The sequence below is a fragment of the Acomys russatus genome, chromosome 13 (assembly GCF_903995435.1).
Source record: "Acomys russatus chromosome 13, mAcoRus1.1, whole genome shotgun sequence".
NCBI classification, from domain to species: Eukaryota; Metazoa; Chordata; class Mammalia; order Rodentia; family Muridae; genus Acomys; species Acomys russatus.
This window is the reverse complement of record NC_067149.1, coordinates 60,609,991-60,627,187: the sequence shown is the minus strand read 5'-3', so window position 1 is coordinate 60,627,187 and position 17,197 is coordinate 60,609,991. Positions and strand designations below refer to the sequence as shown.

The 17,197-nt window shown below is 40.4% G+C and overlaps 1 protein-coding gene across 1 annotated transcript in view; it reads left to right on the top strand.

Moving 5' to 3' along the window:
• Slc15a5 (solute carrier family 15 member 5) overlaps positions 1-17,197 on the top strand; it is a 94,976-nt gene that overhangs the window by 40,697 nt on the left and 37,082 nt on the right. Inside the window, exons 6-7 of the mRNA XM_051154627.1 lie at positions 7,794-7,976; positions 15,646-15,777. Coding sequence (XP_051010584.1) covers positions 7,794-7,976; positions 15,646-15,777 — 315 coding nt within the window. The remainder of the gene's footprint in view (positions 1-7,793; positions 7,977-15,645; positions 15,778-17,197) is intronic.

The following is a 17,197-nucleotide window of genomic DNA, read 5'->3' as shown; positions in this document are numbered from 1 at the left end:
CTGATTGTAACTGAAAGGCAGTTGTAATGCAGCTCAAACAACATGTTGACCCCTTCATGCATAGCCAGCACCTTCCATTACGTCACATAATTAGCTTTCATATGACATCGCCATTGGGCTGGAAAGGAAGTGACGGTTAGCCTAAAAGCAAAGGCCTGGCTCTAGTCACTTTAACTGCAAGTAAGGTTAGCTCTGACATGATTACCCCTATTCTCTTTTCTCTCTTCTACTTTTAAACAGGCTCATGTATTTACAGCCCTGGATGGCCTTGAACTGGTGGCTTATAGCAGCCTCCTGCCTCACTCATCAGAGCACATGTGAGGCTATGCCTGATTGGAATTACTTTTTTTCTGTGAGATTTTAAAACTGATGAATTTTCCCAAGAAAAATTACTATATGCCCATTGCAAAATATTGAATAGAAAGAAGTGTATGAACAGGTTAAGGAGCCACTTTCATAGAAATCTGCAGCAGTAAATTTCTTTTTAGTTGTGCATTTGTTTAACAAAGGCACATTAATATCCTCAGGTCTTAAAGCCAGCATAAAATTGGAATTAAGTTTGGAGTGAAAGCGATGAATCTAGTGAGCCACCTGAAGCAATATTTGATGCCTTATAAAAAGAAATATTTGGACCTGATCATGCTAAATAGATGGTCTGCTCCACACTCAAAAATTAAGAGAGACTGAGGCCCATCTCCTGAAATTATATTAATGGTCCAAAGAGAAACAATACAGAAGAGGAAAGTTCCACTTGAACACAGAAGCACAATCAATAAAAGTTGGGAAACACAGGCCAATTCTTAAGAGTTCAGCTTTACTTTATATGTATAGGTATTTTGTCTGCATGTCTGTCTGTGCACCACCGGCATTCAGTGACCTTGGAGGACAGAAGAGGACACTAGATCTCCTGGAACAAACAGTTGTGAGCCACCATGTTGGTGCTGGGAATCAAACCCTGATCATCTGCAAGATCAATGAGTGCTGTGAAGTCCTGAGTCCTCTCTCTAGCTCCAACACATGCCATTTTAGTGGTGGGAAGTATCTTCCTCAAAAGCAGCAGACACATGATAATGACATCATTGCCAGGTTAATTTTCTGCTCTAAATGAAGGATCTGAGGAGAATATCCCAGCCTCTCAATAGAATTACATAGCTTTGGAAACACACCTAATATCAGTTGTATACATCAGACTACCCACGGAAACTCCATCCATAGTCTTCCTAGTTGATAAGCTTAACCAATACCTTAAGAATCTTAATATGTCCATTATTTATTATTACATTTTTCTTTAATATATGACAGTAAATGAAGGGTTAATTCTGGGATAAATTCCAGTTTTATTTTGTTTCATCATGCTCTAATCTTGAAAATGTTACATGATAGGATAATAATATAAATTATGGGAACTTCAAGATGCTTTTGGGCTTGTCTGCAGCCTCACCAGCCAATATTAAAACATACATTATCTGATGTCTCCCCTGGAACCATTGTGCTCAATCTTGTAAATACAGATCTACAGGAACTTTAAAACATGTACTTTCTGATCAATGGCACTCTGCTTTGGTTATGTTGCAGTCTCACCCAAGTTAAAAAAAAATTTTTTTAAATGGAGTAGATTACACTTACATTGGAATCAAACTTTTGAGTTTTTTAAGTTGTTTTTCACTGGCCTAAGGCTGAAGTAGCAAACACAGGCATGTAGCTCCTTCGTATGCAATAAACTATCTCAGACCATCTAAGTAATAGATGCTATAGTTTAAATGGTCTCCTCATCTCCAAAAGTGACACTAAAATTTAAGCCCTAATGAGACAGTAGTGGGATGTTTGGATGGTGAGTAGTGACTGAGGGATTCCATGCCCTTTAAAAAAAAAAAGGACCTGAAGGAAGAAGTATGGTCTTTTTTTGCCCTTTGACTTTCACTCTGGGAGGTCACGGCATTCATCCTCTTCAGAGGATGCAACATCTGAGGCACCAAGTTGGACCGAACAGTGGCCTGCATCACCCAAGTGAACTTGCTCAGCCCTTACAATGGAATTCCTAACCTGTAACGCTGAGAAAATAAATCCTCATTCCTCATAAATGACCCCATCACAGGTGTTTTTGTTTCAAAGTGAACCTTTTGAAACATTGAATTAAATGTGTGCTTGGCCCAAATTTGTCTGGAGAGAGACCATTGGTTGGACTGAGCTAGATCAGGTTGAATATGCTGTGCTAATGCAGAGCATCCCAGAATTTAGCATGGATTGAAACCATGTGTGGATATAATTTCAATGCAGTTCTAATTCTGTTGTTGGGTGTGTGCCTGAGAGTTTCCATAGTTAGCCATCTCTTAGTGACACCAACAGTGCCGGATGGTCAAATAGCGAAGTGTTAAGAGCAAAAGAGGGCCAAGGAAGGCTTTCTAAGATTCCATCAAGTTGTGTGCAACAGTGGCAGTGGCCCGCTGAAAGCCACTGTTTGTTATCAAGCCTAAGACAAAATTCAAAATCCAACAACAAACACTGATAACTAAATAAATGACTCACTGTAGCACTGGGTCAAATCTGGCCCCTCATCTGCCTGTAGACATGGAAGCTCAGAGCTTGCACACGTGAACATTTCAAGTTATTTGATCACAAGAAATGTTGACTTTGAGCCCCAACTAAGTAAAACTACACAATTCCCTCACAGGCTGTTATTTTTTAATGTGACTCATTAAAGCATGTAAAAAATTTTTTCCTCTTGTTGCACACATGATTGCGTTTTCTTAATTTTGCATTTTGGCTTAAAGGTAGTGTGTCTAATAACCGGTCATTTACAGAAAACCCAAACCACACACCCAATAACAAATTGGCAGACACACTACAAACTTTATCAGGAAAACTATAAACTCTTTCAAAGAACATGTGATGCTCTCTCATTCAAATACTGACAACCCCTGCTCAGCCTCTGATGAGGTAAGACTGGGGTGCTATGGCCTTAGACCAAATGATAGTCAATACCCCAAGTGTAGATTTTTTTTCTGTCTAGATTACATCACTTAACGTGAAAGGCATCTCTGAAGACACTTCTGAAAGTTCAAGGTCTAAAATAGGTACCTCTCTGTGGTGGGACTGAACCAGGACCTCACACACTCTAATAGTATGTTCTACCACCGAGCTGCATCTTCATCTTCAAGCTCTAAATTACAATGAGAAATCATCACTGTTTTTATGAGTTGTCTTCCTACCTAACAGGGAAGGATTTTATGTGATGTTTCAAAATTACATATTATTACATTTTGGTAAAGAACTTTTCAAGCACTGTGTAATTGATCCAGATAAATTCTTTCAAGCAGGAAAAAATATGTCTATTATCTCTTCTTTCTTTTCTTTTATTGAAAGTTGTTTTTTCCTCACATAATATACTCTGATTATGGTTCCTTTCCTGCTACTTCTGCAATTCCTCTCCACTTCCCCTCTCACCTGGATCCACTCCCTTTCTGACTCTCAGCAGAAAACAAACAATAATAAAATAAAACAAAATATAACGTAATAAGACAAAAACTATCACATCAGAACTGGACAACACAAACAAACCGGAGGCACAAAAATCAAAGACCCATTCATTCACACACTCAGGAATCCAAAAACAAAAAAACACTAAACTAGATGCCATAATATAACTCCAGGACCTGGTGCAAACCGGAGCAGGTCCTGTGCATGCTGACTCAGCCTCTGAGAGTACATATGAGCTTTGATCGTGTTGATTTAGAGGACCGCGTTTTCTATGTGTCCTCCATCCCTCTGGCCCATACATTCTTTCCACCTCATCTTCCACAGAGTTGCCTGGTCCCTAACAGGAGGAACTGATGGAGACATCCTGTTTAGGGCTAGTTATTCTCAGGTCTCTGACTTTCTGAATAATGTCTAGATTGTATCTATTTTTGTAAAAACTTGTTCTTTCTTCTATTTTCTCCATACTTAATATTTGAATTCCAATTGACCAGATGTTGAACTTTCCTAAAACAACTTAGACAATGTTTCAATTTTTTTCTCTTTAAATTTCTATGATCTTGAGATTTTGGTGTTTGGCTAGTTGGTCTGTTGATTGATTAGCTAGTTGGTTGCTTGGTTAGGCAACTGGTTGGTTAGTTAGTAGTTTGGTTTGTTAATTGATTACTTGGTCATTTGCTTGGCTAATAGTTTATTGGTTGGGTTTTGTTGCTTTAATTTCTCTTTTTCTTTCTGGTCTTTGATCTAATCTTTTGAAAATGTCATTGGTTTAATTCTTCAAGGATTAAACCACATTTTGAATATTAGTTGTCATATTTGCCTTCTAAGATATATACACATATAAGTATATGTATATGTGATATACCTTATATATATAATCATCTAATCTCTCTATATGATATATATCAAACTCTAAATACCTTATACCTTACATATAAGTATATGCCATGTATATACATATACACTTCATATTCAATCACTCTAAGGTATATATACATATATATGTCCATATATATATATATATACATATATATGCCTATATATATATATAATCATTCTAAGGGGTGTGTGTGTATGTGTGTGACACACACACACATAGTCATTCTTCTTTTATGAAAACATTCATATATTTTGATATCGTAGCTCCTCCCATATCCATGAGGATATTAACTACAGGGCATCTCTACTTCCTTTGTTTCACTTGTATATACTGGCAGTTATTCTCAAACTTGGTGACCTCCACCTTCCTATTTATCTAGACAATAGCTGAAAAGTTGTCTTTGCTACTGACTGAATGGAGTAAAACTACAAGTACATAGTGCTGTGGATAATGTGTCTGTGTATACAAATGAGAGTTATCAAATGTCATATAATTATAGGACTTCACTGCCCCCTCAAAAACAAGACGGGTGATGGAGAGTAATGGAGGGATTCCACTATGCAGAAAAATCTTTGTACGTCTTGCTTTCAGAATACCCCTAGAGTAAGGTATGAACAGTGGAGGGGCTTACTCTGTAGAATCTTAATTTTTACTCCCATCCTTCCTCCCTAAGTCTAAGGTCACCTTATATAAACACAGAGAGTTATCTTCAGCTCCTCATCAGAGGTTGAGCAGGAACATGAGTGCCCACCTGTCTTTTATGGTAGGAATGGAGCTCTGAGGCGCTCACAGCTCAGTATACAAAGCTTCTCTTCATCCTGTTGCTGCCTCCTGATCACCTGGTCCCTAAGGTCAGAGGCTCCTGCTGATTCCTCAGAGTGACAGGTTCTGTTCTGTCCTTTCTGGAGCCTTCCCTTCAGCACTGCCTACTTCTCTGTCCTTTCATGGCTTTACTCCTTTGTCCTATTGCAAATATAATCATTACTGGGGACACTGTGTAGCTATTCCCTCCACTTTCTTCAGTTTCATCTGACCTTAGGCCCAGCGGTTGATTTATTAATCTTCCTCCCCTGGTTCACATGGTATCCTGAGTTGTTGTACATCTTCTTAATATTTTCTGGAAATTTCTATTTAGTTGCCCACCCCTCCTTTGTGCCACCAACTCTGTTCAAAATTAAGTTCGTGTTCTCTCTGTCCCCACTGTGTGTTCAGTCACCTGAACTCATGCTAATATCAACATCTGCCTCCTCTTTACAGGGACTTCAACTACCATCAATGGGCTCCACTTACATTTCTACTTTCCTTCTCCTTCCCTGACATAGACATATAATTGGCTCAAGCCTCTGTGCTTTATGAAAATTGTCCAAAAATTTCCTGTGTTGTAAATTGAAAGCTATGCACTATTTAAAATGTTATGTTGGGCATGGATGCACACTATTGACCCTAGCACTCAGAGGCAAGTGGATCACTGTGAGTCTGAGGCCAGCCTGATCTACAAAGTGAGTTCTTGGATAGCCAAGGATACCCCAGGGAAGCCCTGTCTCAAACCCTCCCTTCAAAATTGTAGGAAAATGTAGTTATCTCTAAACTTCAAATGAATTCCATCAAACTGAGGCTTATGCCTGTCCCGATGATAGGGTTAAAAGTGCTCATATAATTGAGAACTGGAAAGGTCTCAGTAGATGTAAACACTGTCACAAAATCCTTAGTTACAACCGAAGCATTCAGGACAATTCCTGAAAGTGAAAAGGAAGGGATTGCCCACAGTGTGAATGTTTGCCAACATTCATGCACCACCCTGCATTTCTTTAATTGTTTTACTGTTGCTCTTCCGTTTTTTCTTAGTTTCTGTGAGTGTATGTATGTAGTACGTATATGCATGTGTGTATTGCATGTGTGTGTGTGTTGATGTTCATACCCATGCATGCACATGTGAAAGCCAGAGGAATATATCATGTGTCTTAGTCTATCAATCTCCATCTCATTTGTTTCATTACTGAAGAACTTCATGAATTGGTTGCGGGGTGGTGATGGTGCATGCTTTAATCCCAGAACTCGGGAGGCAGAGGCAGGCAGATCTCTATGAGTTTGAGGCCAGCCTGGTCTACATAGCTGAGTTCCAGGACAGCCAAGGCCACAATGAGAAACCCTGTCTTGAAAAACAAAAACAAGAATTTCACATATTGATCAAATGCACTCCCCAATTTCCTCCCTTTCAAGTCTTCCTCTCGCCAGGATCACATTTCAGGCCCAACTTAATGGGCTTTTCTGTTTAAACCCGGAGCCCACTTAGTGCTGTTTATGTAGATTGTGGAACCATCCACTGGAACATGGCTTGCTTCTCTGGGGCTGCAGGCCTGAAGAAGACTGACTTTCCCTAAAAAAATAAAATATAATATAAAAAGACAAGCAAATCCTGGTGTGGGTGTGGGGAAAGGGAAACACTTACTGCCATTGGTGCAGACACTATGGAGATAGTTATAGAGAATCCTCAAGAGGTTAAAGACTGATCTCCTGTGTGACCTAGCGCTGCCAAGCTTTGGCATATACCCAAAGGACTCTGACCTTATGGCAGCCACACTTTCTTGGCCACGTCCATCCCTCTCCTGTTCACAGTAGCCAGGAAATGGAAACTTTCTGGATGCGCTTCAGCTGGTGAGTGCATAATGAGAGTGAGGTACATGCACACAATGTAAAGACAAGTGGAATGAGACAGGAGCTCCCCCAATGTGAAACTTGCCATTGGCTAGGCTGGCCAGCCAAGGAGCTCACAGTGTCCTCCTGTCTGTCACCTCAAAGGCCAGGGACTGGAACTGCAGACTGTTGCTTTCACAGAAGTGCTAGGATGTCTCCCCATCACTTCTTTACTTTTTTCACTAATGGTCTCTAGTCTTCAATTCTCTATGAGGGGCAAAGATCAGAAAGCCAGTGAGATAGTAATAATTTAAAGCATGTAAAGATATGATTTTTCTCTTGATTTTTTTCCAAATCTCTGTTTAAGTCAAATACACCTTTTGAAATTTATCTGTAGCTCTGCATTTGAAAACTGAGGCAGGAACTTCCACAAATTTGATGCTAGCCCAGGCTACTGTATGAGACCTTGTTTCATAAAAAAACAAGGAGAGGTCACTTGTAATGAAGAATTTTATGTGTGGAATAAAATCCATTCCCGTGTCTTCTATAACCATCACTACAATTTGTGACCAGGAGTCTTTATAATGTTAACAGGACAATACTTTATTTGAATCTCACACTTTTCCTACAAAGCTTGCATTATTCCTGGGTCAGCACAGTGACAATAAAGTTTAAGCAACACACACAGGAGGCCCAGTAAGGATTGGACTGAAGGTGAACTCTGAACTCCAGATCAAAGAATAAGGAATGTTGAGGCAAGCTGGTGTGCTTTCCAACTCTCTGTTTGTTGTGTTTTCTCCTGCAGTTGCTGGTAACATTTGTGCAGCCTCGTCTGTGGCAGTAGCTGGCTTCCTAGAAATATACAGAAAACTCTTCCAGGAGCAGTCTTCTTCGGGCCAACTTCTCTCTGTTTCCCCAATGGCCTGCATCTGTCTGGTTCCACAGTATGTGCTGCTTGGAGTGTCTGAAGCCCTGGTAAGCCCAGCCGGTGAGTATCACAGTCTATCAGTTAAAGTTCTGAAAGGAGCACCTGCCCTGGCCTGCAGCCCCAACGATGCTCCAAGAAAGCCTGCTTTCACCACCGTTTAAAACAATGTCTTAACTTTCTTTGTTCTTCTATCTATAACCAACAATTTATTCTGTTTGGATAAAAATAAAGAGACTCGATGACCTGATTAAAGCCAAGACCATTTGGCTGGACAGAAATGGGCAGAAATGAACTTGATAGGCAATGAACTACAGCACAGTGAGGGAAAATTCACCCTCGATAGTCCCTCCCCCTCCCTCTAGCTAAAACACTCACAAATGTACTCTCCAAAAGTTCCTCATGGACTTTGAGAGTATATAAACATGCAAATGAGATGAAAATTTGATGCAATTTAACTAACAACTAGATGTCTTCAAATTAAATTAACCTAGATTAAGTGTAATCACCAGTATTTCATAAGACGTGTTCAAATTATGTTTATTAAATATCAGAAGTTTCTAGATTATGTCGATTGCTTGTATTGATTAGACTAGCCACTTTAGACTTTACCACAGTATTTGGAGAACTTCCTGCAGTGTAGTCGTGTGTGTGTGTGTGTGTGTGTGTGTGTGTGTGTGTGTGTGTGTGTGTGTGCACGCGCGCGTGGGCACGCGCACACACACACTTATAACAATAGGCTAGAAAGAACTTCTTGGGTTTTGGCCTTCCTCATGGTTCCCCATAAAGTGATAGCTACATGGAACTCAACCCACATTACACTTTACTGAGAATATCTTTACCTGTTTTAAAAATATATATCTATATATTTGTTATGATTTTCTATGTATGTTTGCCTATATGTACATATCTGCACCACGTGCATGCAGTGCCTAGAATCCCCTAGAATCAGGGTTACAAATGGCTGTGAGCCACCATGTGGCTGCAGGAATCAAAGCTGGATCTTCTAGGATAATTACCACAGCTCTTAACCACTGAGCCTTCACTCCAGTCCCTGAACTAGCTATATCTATATAGTCTTTCCCACATTTCACAACCTTTGCATAATTACCCTAAATGAAAATTCTAGTAATTTCATTTGTGTCCAAAATCTTTAATAAGTCTACTATACTCTGTTATTTTAAACTTCCTTATGTGTATATTTAATAGATTTATGTCCACACACAACTAATTTAAAATGTTAAAATAAATTAATGAAATTCATCTACTTATAGTCATGCACATACGCACGTTCCTTTCACACTCTGTTAAAACATTTCATTTACGTGTTCCACATGGATCGGTTAAAAAATTTTGTGCTACGCCATTGTGTAGCACAGCAAAGAACACACAAAAAGTGTGAACAAATTCAGCCATAATTGGCATTTGTGATGAGCCCACTGTTGTTTCTGGAGGGTTCTTGAAAGTAGATAAAATTCTCTGGGCTTCCTGCATAAGAAGGTAATGAACGATTACATGGCAGAAATTCCTAGCCAGCTCAGCATAGTGATCCAATACTTAGGAGCCAAAGAGATCATTAAAACCATGAACCCTGTAAAGAGATTGATCGTGTAAGTCGCTAACCTAACCTCTTTGAATACCTATCTGGAAACAGAGCTCAACTAATTTCTCTACTATAAGGTCTGTGGGCCAGAGACGAGTGGAGCTCTGTCTCGTCTTCAGCCTTCCACCTGCTACAGGAGGGTCTTTGGGGACCCATTTAATCTCTAAACTTCAACTTTCTCCTATTAAAAATAGAAAAGTGATAACTGTTTTTTAATCACCACATTAGGGTGAGTGAGAATGAAAAGGCATTCTTTGGAAATCAACTGGAATAAAGTATGAATGGCTGTGCTGATCTGTAAAATCAGGCAGTACCAGTGAGGCAGTGCAGCATCCACCATTCAGCTCTCTGATCTTAACCTGGACTGACCTGAGTTCAGCCTCTGTTCTGCCACTGGCTACTAGCTCTGTGAGACCCTGGGCCTCTCTCATCATCCAGAGAAGAGGTCATCGTAAGAACCTAGGGTAAGAACCTAGGGAAGTATCTGATGCAAAGCAAAACTCCAGTGCTTCCTACCCAGACAGCACTTTGCAATCAGCAACGCCATATGAGTTCATTCTCCTCACTGCTGCTTGCATGAAATTAGTAGTGCCATACTCGGAATTCAGCACAGTTTCTTGCATCACAAATTACACACCTAATGATGAGAGCCACCCAGGATCCCTCTCTATTCCCTCTTCACCTGTTGCCTCCAATTCAACAGCAAGAATTAGTATGTTTAGAAATGTGACCTGTCTGGCCACACCTGTTTCATCCAGAGCCTCTGAACGTATCTCCACCTCCTACTGGCACATTACTTCATTCTGTCTCTCCCTTTTAAACTTTATAAAATTATTTTTACTTTATTTTATGTGTATGGGTATCTGCATGCATGTGTGTCTGGCTATCATGTGTGTGCCTGGTACCCTAGAAGCCAGAAGAAGGCATTGACATCATATCTCTTTGGACTTACAGACTGTTGTGAGCCATCATGTGGGTACTGCAAATCTACCTTTGAGGAGCAGCCAGTATACTTAGCCCTGAGTCATCTCCACGGCCCCAAAGTCTATTGTTTTAAGAACAGCCACTGTAGTCTGTCCTAACCACCCATCCTACCATCCTGTGCAGACAACTTCTCAGTCTCATTCCGCTTGCTATGAATAATACTCGAGTGTTCTCACTAACTTTTTTGATATTCTGACCCTTCTCCTGAGTCGGTATGTTCCTTGTCAGCCAGTGTGGTCCCATTTCCAAGGCTTCACATTTGCTTTGTGTTTGCAATGCCTTTTCCTGTGTTTTGAAATGATGGCTTCTTCTCGTTGAGTTTTCTCAAAAATTGTCACCTCAGAGAAGACAGTCTTACCACTTTTACCTGTTACTCCTATGCTGTAACTTCATAATAACTTCCCATCTGTCCCCTCCCTGCCTCTCACACACACACTTCTCTTTTTTCTATAACACTTACAAAATTCATGAGTTTTTCTATACTGCCTTCTAAACTTCTTGGCAGGAGAATACATGTCCCCTCAAGCAAGAACTTTTGTTCCCTTGGTCTTTCCTCGTAGTCCTCTGAGTTCCACCTTCCAGAAAGGTGTGTATAGATAATATTCTATAAACAAATATATTTAATGTGAATGAGAGAAATCAACTGCTTTGCATGATCTATGGTGATGGCGGTAGACAGGAGGCATGATGGCTCACTCCACACAGGTTACAGAAGTGTTCTTCTGCACTACAAAGATATGTGCTACACTGGAGATTTCAGACCAGCCATCGTGGGGACAAGAAAACCTTCAAGCCAGGTTTTAGTTGGAACAGTATCTTCTCCATCTGACTTATAAGCCTGGAAACTTTAGATTTAGCACCAATAACAAAAGCACAAAAAAGAAGCCAAGACAGGAATCCATCCAGACAGCATCATTGTGGAACCTTCAGCTTGTTAGTTAAGGAGTAGAAAGAAAGTAGAAAAGATTGAAGGTTGGAGGGGTGCACAGAGGAGATTATAGCACAGCCGCAACACTAGGTCAGGCTACGGTCAGCAAACCTTTCATAAAGTGGCCAAGAATAGATTTTGCAGTCCAGTCTCTGTATCAGTTGTTCTGCATAAATAATGTATAATGGATGGTAGGGCACACGGGTACCAGCCTGCTCACATTTCCACCACAGCTGTCCAATCCCTACATGGGTTCAAGGTATGGTGACACAAGTGGATTGAAAATTAATATAGCATGCAAGACATCAGAGGTAAATAGACAAAGAAAGCAAGATTTGGATGAATAGCATGGTGGGCTACATGGTATTAAATCTGCTGAGCTCTAACACGAGTGGCACTGTAGACAATGAGAAGCAGCAGCAGATAATGTGGTACCCTGAGCTCCCAGGCTGAAGTCTCATGGATGAGGACAAGACGATGCTCTGGAGGGCTAACGGTGTAAGCTCCATCGCTGGGATTGTGGTGTTTTCCTGTTCTAAACTGCTTCTCATCAAACGCAATAAGCTCATTTTCAACTGCTCCAGAACAACTGGAGTGAAAAATAAAGAGTTCCAGCGATGAGTTCCCAGTTGCAGGTGCCTCAGGAAGGTGGTTGTGTCTCCATATGCTACAGAGTGCACATGCTGTAAGTAACTTCCTCACAAACTGTAGCCTGCTGCTCTCTGGAGGCACGCTTTTAGCTCTCACTGGCAAGAAGACCGGTTTCCATACACACTTTGATTTTTTTTTTTACTGTATCTCCCTGGTATAGTGGCTATTTTAGAGTTGTGGCTGCCTTGTTGATAATATCTGCACCATAAAGGGCTCCAAGGAGCTTTTTGGAGCCTGAAAGCATGAGATGATGATCAATAAAGTTGAACAAGATCAGAACATGCAATTAGGCAGGCAAGATTTGGAGATCTGAAGGCTTGAAAAGCTAGGTCCTATAAAAAGGGAACTGGAGGCTTTCAAAAATGACTAAAATGACACCGAAGAAAGATTAGCCAGCAGGCAGAGATCTGGCAAAGTGCACTCATGAATTATATACCGCACCAGAGGTTCTCACGAGAGACAAGAATGGAATCAGTGGTTGGGTAGCGCAGCAATTATGGCCTCCTGCGCTGTGCGTCTTCCCAGGGAAAGGAATCAGCCCACTTATTCTTCCAGCCCATTATTGGTCTCCCAGCATTTGTGGTGAGCAAGAGTCAGAAGCCAAATCCAGTTGTAACTGGAATCATTTCTTCCGAGTATTTCATACAAACACATGAACGTTCCTGAAAGTACTAGGAAGCTCGGGCTCAGGATCCTGTTGGTGATTTGCACTGTACAGAACAGCTGTGGAGCCTGGCCACCAATACTAGATGCCCTTCTTCACCATGTTATGGCATCATCACTGCCCTCACCCCCAGCCAGTGTCTGTAGAACTTCTGCAGCTTCAAATCAGAGAAAGAGGGGAGGCCTCTTCCCCATCTCCAGCCCAGCTCTCATTGGCTTTCCTAGAGCATAGAATGGGACATCTCGAAATGTTTATTCCATAAATAGATACAGACAAGTGAAGGACACATAGGAAATGAACCAGAGATGTTTTTGCAAGTACAGGGAAAAGCGTTAATATGTATTTGCATTGTGTGTTAGTAAGTTCATTGAAAGGCCTGGACAAGAGCTGGCAAGGTTCTACAGGTGAACCAGTGTGTTCAGCCCAGTGACCTTTTCTATCTCTGGGAGCCACAGGGTAAGGGGAAAGAACTGACCCCAGGAAGTTGTCCTCTGACCTCTGCACACGTGCTGTGGCACCTGTGCCCGCACATACACATTAATGATGACAACATGGTCTGGGGGAGTGCTGTGCTGAAGAGGTATGGAGGTTTTCCAGGAAAGTACAACTAAGCCAAGCGTGAACATTTCCCTAGAGGCAAAAGAGGCAGTGAAACCATATCTTTCTCCTCAAGGACAAGACAAGGAAATGTTTAGTGTTTCAAGTTCATCCGCTTTCTACCATCTTTTCTTTTTAAAATGAATTTTAGTGTTACTTTATGATCTCAAAGTTGTCAAAGAAAAAAGAACAACAAGAAGAAAACTAGAAACTGAATAACTCAACCACTCAGAATTAAGATGTTTTTGTCATTTTATGTATTTCTTTATTTGATGAAAGAAACAATAGACATTAGCTTCCAGCTCCAACAAATGTAACTCAGGGTAAAATGCTTCGTATATACTCTGGCTTCCACACTCCCTCCCTTCCTGTTGTGTACTTCTAAAGCAACTCTCTGATAGCATTGTGTAGTAAATTTCAAATGTTTTCACATGAATAATTTAATACAGCTATACTAGTATGACATAACCATAACCCTATATACTTACCTTAGTCCATTTCTAATTTCAGAAAATATTACTTCTAGCTAATTTTTCAAATTTTTTTCTATTGGCTTTTCCTCAGCCTATTACCACCATCATGACTCAGGAAAAAAGAGATGCCCATTTCAGATAGCCAAACCCTCTTTCTGAACACCTCTCCTTAAATGAGGCATTCTAGTTTCCTTTCTGTTGTTGTGATAAAAAAAAAAAAAAAAAAAAAAAAAAAAACATTGTGACCAAAACCAAATTGAGAGAGGAAAAGATATTTTTTGGCTTACAGTCCATCATGATGGGAGTCAGAGCAGTAACTCAAGGCAAGACCCTGAAAGGGCAATGCCTGCCAGCTCTCTTCTGCAACCCAGAATCCCCTGTCTAGGGATGGTCCTACCTACAGTGTGTGAAGCCCTCCTCTATCAACTAGTAATCAAGTGGGGCCCACTGGACAGTCTAGGTTAGGCACTTCCTCAGTTGAGGCTCCTCCTCTAAGATGACGTGAGCCTTGGTTAAGTTGATAATCCAGGCGAACTAGGATGTGGGCAATGTATATAAAGGGTTCTGTACAGTGCACTGCACAGTTGGATAAACACTGTCGAAGACAGCTAGCCTCAACACAAAAACTCACAACTGGTCAAAGTGCTAACCACACCAATAATCAGCGAGTGCTCTGCCACAAACGGGGCATCTATATCACACCCTTCCCAAGGTGCCATTGCTCAAGAGGAGATGGAAAGATTGTAAAAGCCAAAAGTTGGGGGGGGAGGGGCAAGAAGGGGAAGTGTGTTCTAGACAGGACAGGATGCTGAGCTCATGAATGCACCGCACCTGTGAGTGCCTGCACAAGACTGACAAGGTCAAGTGCATCAGCATCCTAGCATGGACTGGGAAGGAATTCGTGGGTCTCAGACCTCCCACCACCAGAGGATGGCTTCTGGGGGACGGAGACTCTGTTCTCTTTAAAGTTGTGGTTCTCGGTGGATCACCCATGCTCCAGGAGACGGTGTCACATGTAGAAGTACATGGATTGCACAAGCTGGAGTCCATGCATTACTAAAAACAGAAAAGAAGATATAACTGTATAGACGTTGGGGGAATGGGTAGGTAAGTAAGTGAGATGTACCTGAGCTATGGGGAGAAGTTGAGGGTGAGTATGATCAAAATACATTATATTAAATTCCCACAGAATTAATAAAAATATTAAAAGAATAAATAAAATAGCTAGATTTATTTAGTACATGCAAACCAGCACTAAACTCATCACTTAATAAGTAATATGCCAGGTGTCATGTCACTACACCTCCTGTACATGAGTAATGATAATATTCCCATTTCAAAGAGGAAGATGTTAATTAATCAACTCCCATATGATCATAGGGCCAATAAATTAATATTTTTAGAGCATTCTTCTTTAAACCCAGAACCTCTGTGCAAATTTTCTATGATAAATCCAAGTTTTCCATAGGCCATGAAATCATAGGCAGAGATGTCATGAAAGAGGTAATATCCAGAACAGCTTGCACCTTGATACTAGTGCGTCAGAAATATTCAAATGTGGCATAAATTTGGTGATGCCAGCACAACATTCAACTTCCAAGCAATTGATTCCTCCTGGTAACTGTATGGGGCTGGGGTTTCCATATTTTATTCCTTGGTGTTATCTGTAAATTACATCATAACCTACCTGTGCATAAACCTTAAAAAAAAAAAGTCCAACCAGTAAATGTTGCTCTTTGGTCAATTTGATGCATGATCAGCATTCATTGAACATGGATGATGAAAGTGACTTAGGTGAAGTCCTGAGTTCTGACCTTTTCTTGTTCTCCTAGTCTCCATGGTCACACAGAGAGTCATTCCGAGCACCTTTAGAGGGACCTCCATGAATTTTTTGTCACTGTTCCATGGATCTGCCTGCTTCGCGGGGGCACTGCTGGTAGAGTTGGTTTATCTCATCTCAGAAGGTAAGAATTCACTCATCGTATGTTTATATACATTGAACTGATGACTACAAAGCTGGGAGACAAAACTGTGAGAGAGGCCCTTTGCAAGCATAGCCTTTTTATTTTTAATTGATCCACTTTTGCAATTAAGATAGAATTAAGATAGGAAGAAGACTCTTGCTGTATTCATTAATTTCCGGGAATTGTTTTCCTTTTGATAGGAGGAGGTAATTACAGAACGTTGCTTTCCTTGAGACTGTGTCAACTGTCTTCTTGAAAGCATTTTAAATCTAACTGGTCATCATATTCACAGAAGGTCTCATAATGAGGCTATAGCCAATAACGACTGTAGCTATCACAGACAATGCAGTTAAGAGTTTAGCAGCTGCATACATGTAGGATTGTGTAGGACTATAGGACACCTCATGACCCACTTAGCTCTCATTGGCCCCAAATGTCTATACGATTGAGGACAAATCATGAGGTTGCTAACAAATGATCTAGAAATATTTCCCAGTAGAAATTTTGGACAAAAACAAATAAGAAATATGAAACATCCAGATACAAATGTTAAAATCCTCTAGTCTTCAGTTGGCCTGTGAGTGGGAAGGACAGACAACATGGACGTCATGACTCGTGGCCACAGTGAAATGCCTTTGACTATTTTTAAGTCCACCAATCTTAAAATATCATTTTAAAATGTCACTGTACCTTTTATTTTAATTGGAATTTTCTTACTTTTAGTAAAATATCATTTACTTATTCTTCTCTACTTTCAAAAAATGTTTTTGGTTGTATACTTAAAATAATGTTTTAAAAGGATTATTTGTGTTCTCTTAAACAAAAAGATTCAAATTACCTGCTTTCAGAGTATATAGAAAATAACCTCTCAATGACAAATTCAATAAAAAGTCTCCATTCAAAAAATACTTATAAAGAACCCACTGTGTTCCAGGCACTGTATAAGGCATTATGGTAAGGACCAGCAAAATAAACACTCCCCAACTTCTAGAAAATTCCTAGTAATTCAGGGAAGTGCATCAAGAACAATAAATATAGGTTTGGTAAAATCTACCAAATTTAGTTGATTGGGTGACAAGAGCACCCTCTAAGAATCTGACATGGGACACCTACTGTGACTCCCGTGTCACACAGAATGTTGTGCAACATTGTGATTCTCAGAGAACTCCAATCCAAACTGGCACCAGTAACTCCAGAACTTAGTGTTTTTTTTTTCTGATCATCAGTTTCCCTGTGATAAAGTATGTCCAGCATCTAAAATATTTCAGGTGATAAACATGTTTCCTTGTTTTATGTCACTTAATGAAAATAATTCTGATAAGTTGTCTTTAAATGATTTCCACAAGGCTGGTGAGATGGCCCAGTGGGTGCAGGGCCTTCTGCCATCTCTGGATTCCATCCTTGTTGTCACACTCAGTGG